The 14,516-nt window shown below is 37.3% G+C and overlaps 1 protein-coding gene and 1 pseudogene across 1 annotated transcript; both read right to left on the bottom strand.

The window, feature by feature from the left end:
• Positions 1-303: 303 nt before the first annotated feature.
• Positions 304-4,140, bottom strand: LOC126799657 (protein PIN-LIKES 6). Its single transcript, XM_050526899.1, has 10 exons — positions 3,867-4,140; positions 3,695-3,774; positions 3,483-3,607; positions 3,039-3,160; positions 2,652-2,873; positions 2,183-2,257; positions 1,954-2,054; positions 1,302-1,354; positions 934-1,122; positions 304-823 (listed from the first exon to the last, which is right to left on the bottom strand). The coding sequence occupies exons 1-10, from the start codon at positions 4,047-4,049 to the stop codon at positions 702-704; spliced, it is 1,272 nt and encodes a 423-aa protein (XP_050382856.1). The 5' UTR covers positions 4,050-4,140; the 3' UTR covers positions 304-701.
• Positions 4,141-9,790: 5,650 nt separating this feature from the next.
• On the bottom strand, positions 9,791-14,018 carry LOC126799655 (cytochrome P450 714A1-like; annotated as a pseudogene).
• Between the last annotated feature and the right edge of the window lie 498 nt (positions 14,019-14,516).

Raw genomic sequence — 14,516 nt, 5'->3', positions numbered from 1 at the left:
AGGAAAAGTTGAGCTGGTTTGAGCTCCTAGCAAGTTTATTTTTATTTACTGATTAGCAACGTTGGAAAAGGGAGATTGAATCCGCAACCTCGGGCAGTGAGGTTAATCCACCTAACGCGTAAATACGGATGTAAGCCACCAAGACACCAGAAATGAACTTCTGAATCTTCAACTTTCATGATGATTCCTGTGATGATTCCTGCTTTCATGAAACTAAGTGATGTTACTTGAGAGTGAAATCGCATTCTGCTTCTATATCTGTTTGAAAATGAAGGGCAACAGGAAAGCCAGATGCAAAAAGGGTACGAGGAAGAAGGGGCAGGGGACCTCCTATTTAGATTATAAATAAATAATTGCTTCCACTTTACAACTAAAGCAGGGAGTAATGTAGCTAACAGTAACACCCTGTTGATCTTTGGCGGTGGTATACATTTACATGCACCTCGGCCCACCTCCTAATGAAGATGACAACTGACCTTCTACAAACCTATATATTCTTGGATGCAAAGGCAGCTGCCCACAACACCAATCACCGTGCGCTCCTCTTCAGTTTGACACCTCTTTTTCATTACAAGAATGAATTTCCAAGCTTAACTTGTTCTATTAGCTATTAACATTGATAGGCCAAAAAATTTAATAGTAGAAGGCAGAGAGAGATGAGCAAGTGTGGTGCCAGCAACTACTTCCGACTTTGGATGTTTCTAAAAGAGTATGTTGAGGTACAAAATAATCCACCCAGTCATGGAGAACACCGCAAATATATGAACCCAGAACAAGACAGCAGCGGCCTCCCTTCCGCAGCCTCTTAAATTTGCAACAGCACCTACAAGGAAAGGTGCATTCATTAATCAGTGCCATTGTGTACTATTGTGCACGGCAGTTATAAAAATGCAAGTCATGAGACTTTGAGATCTGTAAGTTAGGTTTGAGTACCAGCCAGAACAGACGATGGCATTGTGTGCTGGAGCAGTAGAACAAAACGAAACATCTTATCACCCTCAGGTAGGAAACCGAGCTTATCAGCCAACATTACAATCCCAAGTCCTGCCGGGGGGACCAAGACCAACCGTGAAAATACAATTGCAGCAGTTGTCCGAAAACCAAGTTTGGAACTCCCAGGACCTGCAAAACAGACATGTCATGATGATATCATCTAAACTCAGACCATGGAATAAGTATGGAATGCATACTAATTTGTAGCAAAAATATTACAGAGGTAACTTTATCTGCAAATAACTCATTTTCAATGTCAAACAAACCCAAGCAAGTAAGGTAAACAAGATGGAGGGGTGCCAACTCACCATTAATAAGGTTGCCGCCTAATGCCAAAAGAATGCATGGAATCATAGCTTCCCTGGTATCACCAAAAAATAACATCAGAATACCGCAGAGATTAAAAGAATGAACTAAACAGGGAATTGAAAGTGCTACTAGATAATTCTTTTTATTTATTTTGGAATATAAATGGAACAAGAAGATCCTATATGGCTTATCGACATAATATACAATCAAACCCCAACCAAACTAGATGACAGATGTTAAGAAAATCCTCACTTCCATATCTATGATGAGTGTGTCAAAATGTTGACGTCTATTAACCAGAGGATTAGCAAAGGTATGCAAGTTAAGTAGCATGTAATCCCATATATTCCCATGCTGTCACAGTGGAGACCAAAAATCCCAGAGTGGAAAAGCACAGGACCAAGTTCTCTTTACAAATACACTGATCACAGACAACCACAGAAAATGATACATGATAGTGACTGTGTATATGTCAATGTTTCCACTATATCACTAGTAAGCTATTTTATAATATCATATATAGCAACCAAAATTTCAATCAAACTTCTAAGTTCAAAAAACTTTTTAAGCTAGTTTCCAATTTCACATATAGAATTCTTTATTTTAATTGAGCAACCAACATATACTGTAGTATAATTTAACTAAGCATACCCAAGGATAGTGCAACTATCAGTGAAGAAGAAAAACGGACCACCAGATTCGAAGATCTGTTTCTTTAAGAATGGTATTGCTCCAAGTACCATGGCTAGGACCTGCACCAGATTCAATTTGATTAATTCTGAAGGTCCAATTAGAAGTATTTGCATATGGTTTTACTTCAATATTAACATAAATTATACAAACAGATATTGAATGAGTTTAACAAAAGGATCAAACTTACAGAAGCTATTATAGGGGGCTGAAGAAGTTGGTTGAGCTTTAACTTCTCATAGAGAAAAAGCAAGAACTCTGTAATCTGCAACAAATTTAATGCCATGTAATAAGAACCATAGTATACACATAAAGACTACCAGACAATATAAAGCATTGAAAGTAAAATATATCCCAACACTCTGTAATCTGCATAACTCAACTGTTAAGCACAATAAATATAAAAGCAGATCAAAGTTTAACAAAATTGTAATACGACTATCACTGCTATTGAACTGTTTTCATCTGAACAACTCACCCCTTTTCTTTTTTTTTCAATCTTAACAACTCACCTTTAAACAAGGTAAAGTAAAATTCTTTTTTAGATTTTATAATGGGGAACATTGAAGGATACAAGTTACGTCAGGAAGAGAAGATGTATAGACAACAAAAATAGGATAAATAAAACATCAGATGGATATAATATAAGTGATTCTTACCTTAGATTTCTTTGAAGAAGTTGGGTTGATTTCTACAACTTCTTCATGTTTTTGCTCTACCTCTACTTCTTGTTCCTCATGTGTAAGCAAAGGAACTTGTCCAGTTGTGTCTCCATCGCTAGGGTTCTTGATTGGAAGAGTTTCCTCATCAATGTCAAAGGTACCCTCTGGAGGAGGAGCCAGCATATTAAAGACATATGTGTAAAGGATGATTGCGCCAACCTATATATGCATCATCAATGATAGACAATGTTTAGTGCTTTATCCTAAATGAATAACTTAGTTTGCGATGATACTAAGTATTGCATTACTGCATAATTTGCAGCATGGGTTCCAGTTACAAACTCTGGCGATCAATAGTGAAATGTAATCATGCAAAACACCTACCCACTGGCCAAACGAAATATAGGCAATTCCATTTGTGCTACATGTTGTCGAGTCACCAAAAGGGTTGGATGAGTCTCTACATAAAGCAGCAATCAGGACAAGTGGCACATTCCCAATGTTTCCTGCATATTATTGAAAAAAAAAACCTAATTATTTAGCACAAAGCACCAGCAGCACTGATACATCTTAAATAGAAAATTAATTCCTTAATGAAACTAGCTTGATGACCTAAGTTATCCACCCTACATTCAGTTTGCATATGTCCAGTATCTAATGTTACAAGTTACCTCTGCTTATTATTGCCTAATCTAAGTCATCCCACATTTCACGAATAGTAATAGTAATAATAGTATAGTTTTTATAATAAAATTAATAATACAAGCGTCCTGCTGCTACTGAAAGTCCGAAACCGAAGATTATAAGAAGGGTGGTTTAACAGCATACCAATTCCAATTTGTACAACTGTTAACTTGAAGAACGGGTAAGGTGGACGGACGACGGACGCGGTTATATAACCTATGATTGAGCCTGATATGCTACCAAGCACCACATTCATAGGGATAAACCACCTGCAAAAGGATACGATACTTAGTACACAAATCCTAAGGCTTTACTATCAGGTTACAAGAACAAAACACAGCAGAAACAGCTCATACCACTCGAGCATTTTCTCCAAGGTGACTGCTTGTCCGAGTTGGGAGAAAATCAAACACGGCAGCAAAAGCGAGAAAACCAGCTGCAAGAAACAAAACACATTAAGCAAACTCAGCATCCGGCACCTCACATTATCTTCAAACGCAAAGGAGGAGTAGTCAAATCACGCCTTACCCCATTCAAGAGCTTCCTTCCATCAGCCGGCAAGATGTTGACATACTTGGAAGCCATAAGAAGACCCAAAGAACAAACTGTAAAAACTTTAGCTATGGGAAGTACTGCAATCTTGATAGTACTGATCAACGACTCGCTTCCCACTTGATTCCCCGCCTCCACCATTGTCAAAATCCTCTCCATCTTTCCACCAATTCTATTTCCTCAATTCAAATAAGTTCACTCATTCCATCAGCCCCTCCAATAATATTGACAGGATTCCCCTGAACAATTTCCCCCTCTTTTTTACTTTTCACTGAATTTCTGCAAATATAGCAACATCAAATTACAGCGGAATCCTAACCATAATCCAAACACAGATTTCCAAAACGAATTCGATTCATAATGGAAAACAGACCCGAGATGATTACAAAGAGCAACGTAAAACCGAACCAAAACAATAATAAAGATTCCGAATTCACCTTGAGAAACCTCTCAGGTTTAGCTGCCACAAATCCAAACAAGAATTTGCAGCAACCAAAGCCCTACAGGAATCAAGATTCCAGAACCAAAACCAACAGCAATTAAAAAAAAAGATCAATAAATATCATAAAAACCGAATCAAAGAAGCAAAACGTACGGTGGAGAACGAATGAGAATAAACCGGAAAACATAAAACTGAATTGTTAACAAACACGTGTCACAGCCGGCGTCGTGTCAGTTACATACCTCTACCTACTCTTTGTTACTGAGCTGAGCTCTTCTTCTTCCTTCTTTCTGTTAATTGTTAGTTGGCGCTTTCCCACCTCCCTCTCAAACTCTGTTTTAAAAAAAAAAATTAAAACAGAGTAAAAATGAAAGAGTCGGGGTTAATCGGATTCCTAGACGGCGTTACACGAATTGTCGAAACAGCCCTGGGTTGTTTAACCGCGTTGCCGATAATGCCCTCGCCGTACCTACGAAAATTCCAGGCACGGGGGGAACAGGTGATCCGGAACTTGACTTGATTTGGGAAATTGTTGTGGTAGAGAACAAATTGGTGTGGGGTTTGACGATTTGTCTCTATTGCTTTTTACCCTTTTGGGGGGAGGTAAAAAGTAATTTACTCATCACTTACCTTGTCGGAAGGGGAAAGTTAAGGAAGAAAATTATGTACATTTGCAATACTTGAGGCCCATAATTGAAACCAAAAGAGAGAAATGTACAGGAAACGTATTCAGAACACCAACCTTCAAGTGAATTAACTGATATCTTGCAATCTCAGCCGTTTGTTTAAAATAGACTTTTTATGGCACTAACACCTATACTAATAGTGTTGAGATAATTAAAGATCAAAAATACCTCTTTACGACCTATACTAATATTGTGGCAGTTTTGTGGTAGAGCGAAATTTGATGTGGCTAGAGTCGCTAGACTGAGAGGGTGATTGATTTGGAGTATCTGGACGTGGCAACGATTTGTGTTTTGGAGTATTGATTAAAAGATATGAACCCATTAATTAAGTTGAAGACCAAAGCACTCGCATCAAGGGACGTATAGAATAATGTAGGAATGTCCATCGGTCGATACATTCTAGTTATATATATAACTCACTTATCAATCAATTTCCAAAATTTGCAAGAAATCTATATTAAAAACTCCGGCTGCATGAATTGAAGTCGAAAAAGTATAATGCAGTAAACAGTTGGAGTCGGCCATGCAAACAAAATACACGCGGGTCTAATTGAGTGCAAGTATGTATACGTTTGTGATTACGAATTACACAAACACATAAATATCAATTTCTCATCTGCAAGGAATCTATCAAATAACAAATAAACAAAGTTACCGTCGAACTTAGAATATGGAACGTCATGGACAACAAGTATTCAAAACAAAAGTCTCAAGTTAATTACTTTTGTTACAAAAAAAAACATAAATGCTTCTATATATAATCCAAACAAAGTATTGTGTCTTTTCTTTTTCTTTGATGGAAACATCATTGTGAAGCACAAAAACATTTTTCTTAAAAGGTTGTTGGAAAGAGAAAGTAGGAAGAGGGTTTCATAGTTCACTTACTGAGAAACAGATCGATAGGAATGGTTGTTGAGGCATCGATCTGACCCAGTTAGTGGGTTATGTCATGAATCATAAAGATGCACTACATCGATTGATCCAAAAGAGAAAGGATACTTTCATTATTTTGTTCATATATACTTCAAATTTGGAAGATGCATGTATATAAATATATTAAACGATGATGTCAATTCAATTGTCACATACACAACTGCCTCCAATGGGGACTATAATATTGATCACGCATGCATGTAAGATGCACTACTTACTCTTTTGTATCATTTACCATTTTACTGACCCGACTGCTTCTGAGATTTAATGAAAGTAAATTTTGAAAATGTAAAAGAACACCAGAAATGTTTGGAGGCTACATTGTTGATATTCTCATTGATGTAAAATGAAGATGTTACATGAGTTTATATACGTAGATTGAGATAAACAAATGACGAAACTACCCTAATATAATACAATTATAATTATAACACCATCCTTCAACCATATGCTTGATAACAAGCATAATGGTTGGATTACAGTACATGAACAATAGCCCATATATTCTAACATCCCAAACAAAACCCAAAATCCTTAATATGAGTGCATATCTCTTTGAATGAATGCTTTCTTGAACCACAGTTTCAATCAGATCTCACAAAGCTGAAAGCATAAGAACTGGTTCTTCGATACTCATAGGACCTAATGTTAATATGCCAAGACATCTAGCAACAATTCGAGAGCAAAGATTTCCCAAATGCATGAACCTAATCTGGAAATATGAATCTGTCCTTGGCAACCAACAAATACAGAGAATGCCATTTTCTCTAATTACACATGTAACAAAAGTATAGCAGCCCAATTCACCAATTCATGGCCTTGTCCTTAACAATTTGTATAGTAGTTGCTTGCCAATAAGAATGAGGTGCCCACAACCTTATCCCAGAAAAAGGAAAGGAGACAAGAGGAAATTGAACTTAAGTGCAGAAGATGGATGAAGGAAAAGAAGACTGATTGTCTACATTTGATTGATTGATAGATAATTGGACAAAAGTTGATTCATTGGTCATTATACCGGCAACTGTACAAAGTTCAATTCATTTAGTAATTGTACTGGTAATTGAACAGATTTTGAAGAGAAAGAGAAGCTAAAAGAAATTCTAAGAAAAGACAGTAGTAAGAAAAAGAAAAAGAAACTTGGTAATTATACATAATTGGTAATTTGATTTCGATTGGTAATTATACAAAGGTATTATGGCAAAGAGCTAGAACCAAAAAAAAAAAAGGGAGCTTTCATTGGTAATTGAACAAATTTTGATTAAGAAGAAACTCAAAAAAACAAAGACTATAAAATGAGAACAAGAATAGGAGAGGCTGACGCATAAGCAATTGACATCTTCAAGCAATATATGATCATTGTACTTCTGCATATCACAATAATTCTGTTGCATATTCACAATCATACTTCTTCAAATTTGAGCATATATACCTTCTGAAAAACTTTCATATTCTTTTTCAGCAGCACACCATCATCATGTTTCATTTATACTTGCAATAAGAGCACCGTTCATGCAATAGACACAGCAAATTCACATCACCATTCAAGCAGCAGGAAGCAAAACAAATTCTGGACCAAATATGGAGGCATTTCCCAAAAGGACCACAACTAGAACATTCAGCCAAACAACCAATCCACAATCTAACTTGACAAGCCTCACTCACCAGTCCAAAAAGAAATTGAACATTTTTCAAACTCGAACTTCATTCTTAATCTTTGATAAAATTTTGATAAAATAAAGAAAATGGAAAACTGATGAGTAGAGGCGTAACAGGCGAGAGCAGGATTCAATTCCATGATTCAAGTGGCAGAAATGACAAATCGGAGAGATATTACCAATTTGTTGGAAAAATCTGATGCAGGCTGAGGGAACAAGCAGAAGAACCGACTCTAAAACTGCCGCAAACAGGCCATGACGGCACTGCACGGGAGAAGAGGCAACAACCGGAGCAAGAAAATGGCTGGGCACAACGAACCGAGCCAGATCTGAAGTTGAAATTGACCGCAAAAGCGACGATGAAGGCAACGAAATCCTTATCTCAAACTTCCAATAAAATCGCAGGCTCCGATTGGTGATCTACTCTGCTTGGATTTACAGGTTTGGACAGGCAATGAGAATTATGAGGCTACGGTTATGAAGAATTAAGGGCTTCTAAAACTAAGACTGATAAAACTGTAAACCGCGGAAGCTAAAGAGAAGCATGCATGAACAAAACCCACAGGATCAGAACCAAGCTTTGATATCGTGTTAGGATTTGAGATTTATTGAAAGTAAATTATGAAAAAGTAAATTATGAAAATGTAACAAGAAATGTTTGGAGGTTATATCGTTGATATTCTGATTTGATATAAAATGAAGGGTTACATGAATTTATATACCTAGGTTGAGATAAGTAAATGACGAAACTATCGTATGGTAATGTTTGTTGGGAGGGTTTGATAAAAGGTTAGCTCCAGCACTCCAGGTTGTTCTTCCGGATTATGATTAAGACAAAAGGGTATATATTGAAGCTTTGGACTATTATTAGCTATAAAAAAATAGCCGAGCGCTAATTCATTTCCTAGTATTGACAGAGTTTGGTATGTAATTAACGAAGAGAAGAGTTTGAATTACTAGCTACTTAACTAAGGTCATCTTTTAGCAATGCTAGCCCTTTCCTAGAAGTCTGAGATCGAAAGTATGCTTCCGTGTTAAAAACAGATCGCTGGAGAATGGTTGTTGAGACGCATCAACAATATAGTTACTAACACGGGCTGCATGTGCTGTCCGCCCTGGACGGTGTACATACAAAATGGTGTTGTCTCTCACCACGTTATAGTGCTAACATAGTAATATGCACATTGTTATGAGCACTATGTTCATCCAGGAGAGTAACATAAAGGGGGTTGGATATTTTGTTCGTATATATAGGGAATGATGATGTCAATTGTCACATACACATATGTTTCGAAAGTGACTACATATCTATTAGTATTGATCATGCTACAGTCTTTTCGTATCATTCACTAACTTACGACACATATAGTTGCTGATGTACCCTTGGATTTGAATGCCAATATATGTTTGGTTCGTCAGAGGAATTCATATATATATATATATATATATATATATATATATATAATCTTTATCTAGAATGAAGTTCCAATTTTGACACACTTTTTGGTCAAATTTTTTCACTATAAGCGATTCAATATTTAGGTATGGTATTCAAGATCATCTCTACAAAGTTTCATCCAGTTTGACAATATTTAAGTATTTTTCGTGAACTTCTGCTGATGTCAATTAGTACGGTAATTCCCTAGATACACGTACATGCACGAGTCGTCGAGTTGTATGTTGAAATTCAAGTAATTCAGTAAACACATGCAATAAACAATTTTGAACTTTCACATATGACATATCTTCGGGAAAGTTGTGCCATTGGCATATAGGAAAATTATGTGCTGCAGCGCTGCATGCGTACAACGGCCCTAATCCACCGTCCATACATCTCACATACTTCACGTGCATTTCAAGACACTCTCTATCCACCGTCCGATTCAGTATGTATGGTATTCAGCGATGCACAGTAACCAAACCCTTGGCATATATATCATTAAGGTACCCTCGACGTGAACTTGCAAATGCTTTAGCGAAAATCATGGTTCCACTTATGTATAGCTATACTAATTGTGCATTTCCAAAAAAAAAAATCTATACTAATTGTTACTTTTGGTGATTTAATTTATATTTCTTGGACGATATTGTGTTGACAGACCTACTCTTTAATTACAAGCATATGATTTCAGTAGGCTAATTAGCAAGAACAAAAGGAAAAACAAAAAACAAAAAAACCACCTGTTAATCGATCTGTACGTAATTACATACTTGGTTCACAGATTGACATCACATCGTGTCATTGTCCACATTGATATGTATCATTGCATCTCATTTCATATCTGGAGAGAGCTCTTATTACACATAGCTAGCTAGCTATCTCACTTCACACGCCGAACAATGAGTCTCATTCCATGCTCAGGCAATAATAGCATTTTATAAACAGGAGAATGGCGATAGTTTGGAGAAGGGGAGAACGAGAATTTAGATAAAATCAGAGAGAGTACTATTTTAAGCTGCAGCATGGTAAATGTCTGGCCTATGCACAATCGAGTCCCGAAACCAAATGGCATGTAGGCTTGGGGATACTTGCATGATTCCGACATTCCATTTGCAAACCTCTCCGGCTTAAACTCATTAGCATCCGGACCCCAATTTTCGGTGTCACGATGCAATGCCGGAAAGTAGACCCACATGTGGATGCCTTCCGGTACATCAAGGTCCCCCAACTTCATGTTGACCAGAGCTTCTCTTGCTGTTATGACTCCTGGTCCATAAAGACGGAGCTCTCTAGAAGCACCATCGTCAGCTATATATACAATGACACATTTTGCGTCAGAGTACGTAGTGTTACGTTCATCAAATCTATTTATCATGATATAACTTCACATTTAATTCCATCGTGCAAAATGCACTAATACATCGTCCCCAGAAAATAAAAGGTAATGATGAGAATTTAAGTAATACCGTTTTGAACTTGCGGACTTTATCCATGTCTTGCAAGCAATGGTAGAGTTCAAGATCCCCGGAAACCTCAATGATTTCTGCACGAATACGTTCCTGCCATTCCGGGTGCAATGACAGAAGCATCAAGGTCCATGAAACTGTAAGAGCAGTGGTCTCAGAACCTGCAAAGTAGATATTTCTACAATTGTCCAGGATAAAACGGTCTGTTTTATGTTTGAAATGAGGCGTGTCAAGATCTCTAGCAGCACTTTCAAGTATAATTTCTAATAGATCCTTCTGATATGCACCACCCGATTCGCTTTGAGCTCGACGATCATTCACTAATTTGAGTAACATAGCATCCACCTCCTTGTTCATGCTTCTTATCTTCTTGTCAGTCTCAGTGCTAAAGATTCTGGAAAATATGATCGAGGAGTCGTAATTCAGAAGAAAATATGTACACAACTAATTAATACAAGGTATAGCTAAAGTGAATATGTGAAACAGACCTGAAATTTAAAAATCCAAAGAGCGTATTAGGTTTGGACAAGGCGTCTTGCAAGAAAGCAATCTTTGCAAATATCTGGTTGCCCTGGGAATATGAACTGCCAAAACAGGCTCTTGATATGATATCTGCCGAGAGTGCCTTCAAATCCTGATCAACCCTCATCTCAACAGCGCTCGACTCGCTTTCTACTATTCGGCTCTCCCATGTCTCCAGTAACGTCATCGTCGATTCCTCCATCAGACCTACCATGCCCTATACATTTTCACCATTATCTCAATCATGCACCACGTACGTGTATAAACCAACCCCCCCCCCCCCCCCCCCCCCCCCCCAAAAAAAAAACGATCGGGATGTGTGAATAACTGAATACCTTAACTTTGTCGAGGAAGAACTCAGGAGCAATAAGTTTCCGTTGGTAAGCCCATTCATGTCCCTTGGCTAAAATAAGGCCGTTACCCAGCAATGGCTTTAGTGGCTTACTCAGATATGTTGGTCTGCACAAATTTAACGAGTTGTGCAGTTTCAGCTCCCTTAACAACTTAGGATCGCTCACATACAGGTGTTGTTTGGCTCCAGTGGAGTACAAGAATACCGGACCTGCATTGTCATCAGATTAATAAACCGTGGTAAATTAACTTAATTACCATGACATGCATGCGCGCTGTTATCAACTTAATTAAGCCCCAAACGTAGTTATAAACTTATAATCTTAGTAAGAGTGCATAAGGGGAAAGGTGCAACAGCGTATAGCTAGTATATTGGGAAGTCCTTTCATAGTCAAAATGAAAACATCCTTTCAATCGATCTTTTTTACTGAAATTTGACTCCAATTATATAAGTGAATACATTTAATTTCCATGATGGTTCGAAAATTTTAATCTACAGTATGATTCAGGACTAAATCAGTAAAATCACAGTCATAAAACTATCGTAGCAATGTCAATGTAGTACCCCAACTCTGAGTTGTACCAATGTAGTACCCAAACTTGTAATTCACTATCAACGAAGGGTATGAGTCCAATTTCCGTTACGACTTCGTTATCTCGGTCACGTGTCCCGCACGTGACCACAAAAAAAAATTCAACATCAGTACCTAAACTCTTGTGGCAAGATCAATGTAGTACCCCAACTTTGAGTTGTACCAATGTAGTACCCAAACTCGTTTTTCTCTATAACGAGGGGTCTGAAGCCAATTTCTATCACAATTCCATCTTCTGGGTCACGTGTCATAACTTCTCGTCTTTTCTCCTTTTATTTTCATTCTCCTTCACTCTCACTCCTTCCACACTGTATTTCTGAGCTCAGATTTCGAGGCAAAGCAACACTACGGGTTGTGTTTCTTCCAAACTCTTCAATCACGATGACGACTTCTCCCAGCTCCGCCTTGAGTCACACCATCGTCTCCCTCACATCCTCCACCTACGACATTCTCTCCCTCCACCTACGACATTCGAGGCATGTAAAGCAGCGCGGTCAGCGGTCGAGAATCTCATAGTGAAGTTCTGCGATCGTGACGTGCCGATGGATCAGGGGTTCCAAAGAGAGGTGGAGGAGCTCGAAGATGGTGTTGGTGGTGAAGGAGGAGGCGGTGGGGATGAGAGGAGGTGGAGCTCCTCGATGCCGCCCTGTGGTGGTGAGGCGTCCGGAGCATAATGAGAATGAGTTGGTGTTTTGCCCAATTTGTAAGTTGTTTCTTAATTCTAGATATTTATTGTAAGAGTTTCTTATTTATGGCCTTAGAACCCACATAGAGTTATTTAGGTAAATACCCTTTTTATTTTGATCCATAAGACGAAACTGTGACGTAAATTGGCCTCAGACCCTTCATTGATAGCGAAAAACGAGTTTGGGTACTACATTGGTACAACTCAGAGTTTGGGTACTACATTGACCTTGCCACAAAAGTTTGGGTACCGCTGTTGAATTTTTTGTGTGGTCACGTGCAGGACACGTGACCGAGATAACGGAGCCGTAACGGAAAATTGGCTCAGACCCTTCGTTGATAGCGAATTACAAGTTGGGGTACTACATTGGTACAACTCAGAGTTGGGGTACTACATTGACCTTGCCACAATAGTTTGGGTACCGATAGTGAACTTTTTTCTCAAATTAATTAGTACAAGCATACACATAAGGAGTAATTATTCTGTGTACCCAAAACACCACGTGACACTATCATGTGTTGTACCCAGCCAATCATATTACTTCATAGTGTGATAAACATGCATGCGGTGAAAATAGTAAAAGATTATTTTAAATATAATTAATAAATCAGAAATAAACACAATAAAAATGAACGAATAACATTAAGGGGTACGCCACATTGACTATATATCGGATATATATAATAATTTCTCACACATAAGATTAACATCATGTTGATTATCAGCTCATATAAATTCTCAGAATTTGAAAACAAATTTTAATTCCGGAAATGAAAACTCCATATTTTACGTATTAGTATTGTGGTACATATGGATAATAATTAACTATAATTTCGTTCTGAACAATGGGTAGCTAGAAATATGGTCCAGAACTAAATTTTAGTGAATAATCATCCATAATTCCATATGCAGTTAGGCACTAATTAGTTTTAGGCATATCTATTTGCATAGTATGAATTTAAAAATTAAGAATCTTAAAGAAGCACACGTACCATATTTACGTGCCCATTGTTGAAGATAGGGAAACATACAGGAATCCCAATCGTGCTGCACTCGTTGATCATCAATTTCAGATGTTGGTTTTTGCAGGGTGCACGTGTTCATCATGTTGGTAATATCGGATTGAATCTTTTGCATCTCCGGAACGTTCCCGACCAAAAACGAAGGCCGTGGCCCTCGGAAGCCTTGTTTCGTAAGCACTGCTCGTATCCTTGCAGGCTTCAGCCACATCTGATTAAGAAATCTCATCAACAAACTCAATACACCAAGAAACAACACTGACGAACATAGGAGTACTGCTAATTCCAGACCCTCCGCCATCTCTGTTTGTTACAGAGACTGAGAAGTTCGTTGTGCTTTTTCAACTTCAGAAAGAGCTTTAAGAAGAGATCTGAGTTTTCACTACAAAAAATATGGACAAAATTGTTAAAATACACTATAAATTTAACTGAAATTGCCAATTTACACCCGAATTTGTATTTGAGTCAATTTACCTCCTAAACTTGCTAAAAATTACCAATTTGCATCTCATCCGTTAAATTTAAATATTTTTATCCAATTTTGCGTCACATGTCATGCACATGAGGGGTAATGTTGTCATTTTTTATTTATATTTTTCTTAAAAAATAATAAAAATATTCTTTAAAAGGAGGATTATTTTTTTAATCAACTATTTATTTATATATATTTTTACATACTTAACCATACTTCGAATTATATATCTAACATACCCACACATTCAAATATAGTGTGTTGTGTATTTTTATATGTATACATTTATTTTTAATTCCTATATATTTATTTATATTTTTCTAATATCTTTTAACATATCATATCACGTAAAATAATAATA

Source organism: Argentina anserina, chromosome 6 (genome assembly GCF_933775445.1).
Source record: "Argentina anserina chromosome 6, drPotAnse1.1, whole genome shotgun sequence".
Lineage (NCBI taxonomy): Eukaryota > Viridiplantae > Streptophyta > Magnoliopsida > Rosales > Rosaceae > Argentina > Argentina anserina.
The sequence above is the reverse complement of the archived record's forward strand: the minus strand, read 5'-3'. Positions and strand labels throughout refer to the sequence as shown.

What these genes read in the sequence shown, in the direction of transcription:
- LOC126799657 (XM_050526899.1), bottom strand. Translation starts at nt 4,049, where the DNA reads ATGGAGAGGATTTTGACAATGGTGGAGGCGGGGAATCAAGTGGGAAGC. An exon ending in AGTTGTACAAATTGGAATTG is followed by an intron (nt 3,161 to 3,482) that starts GTATGCTGTTAA and finishes AATAATATGCAG; the next exon opens with GAAACATTGGGAATGTGCCA. An exon ending in AGGCGGCAACCTTATTAATG is followed by an intron (nt 1,123 to 1,301) that starts GTGAGTTGGCAC and finishes TCTGTTTTGCAG; the next exon opens with GTCCTGGGAGTTCCAAACTT.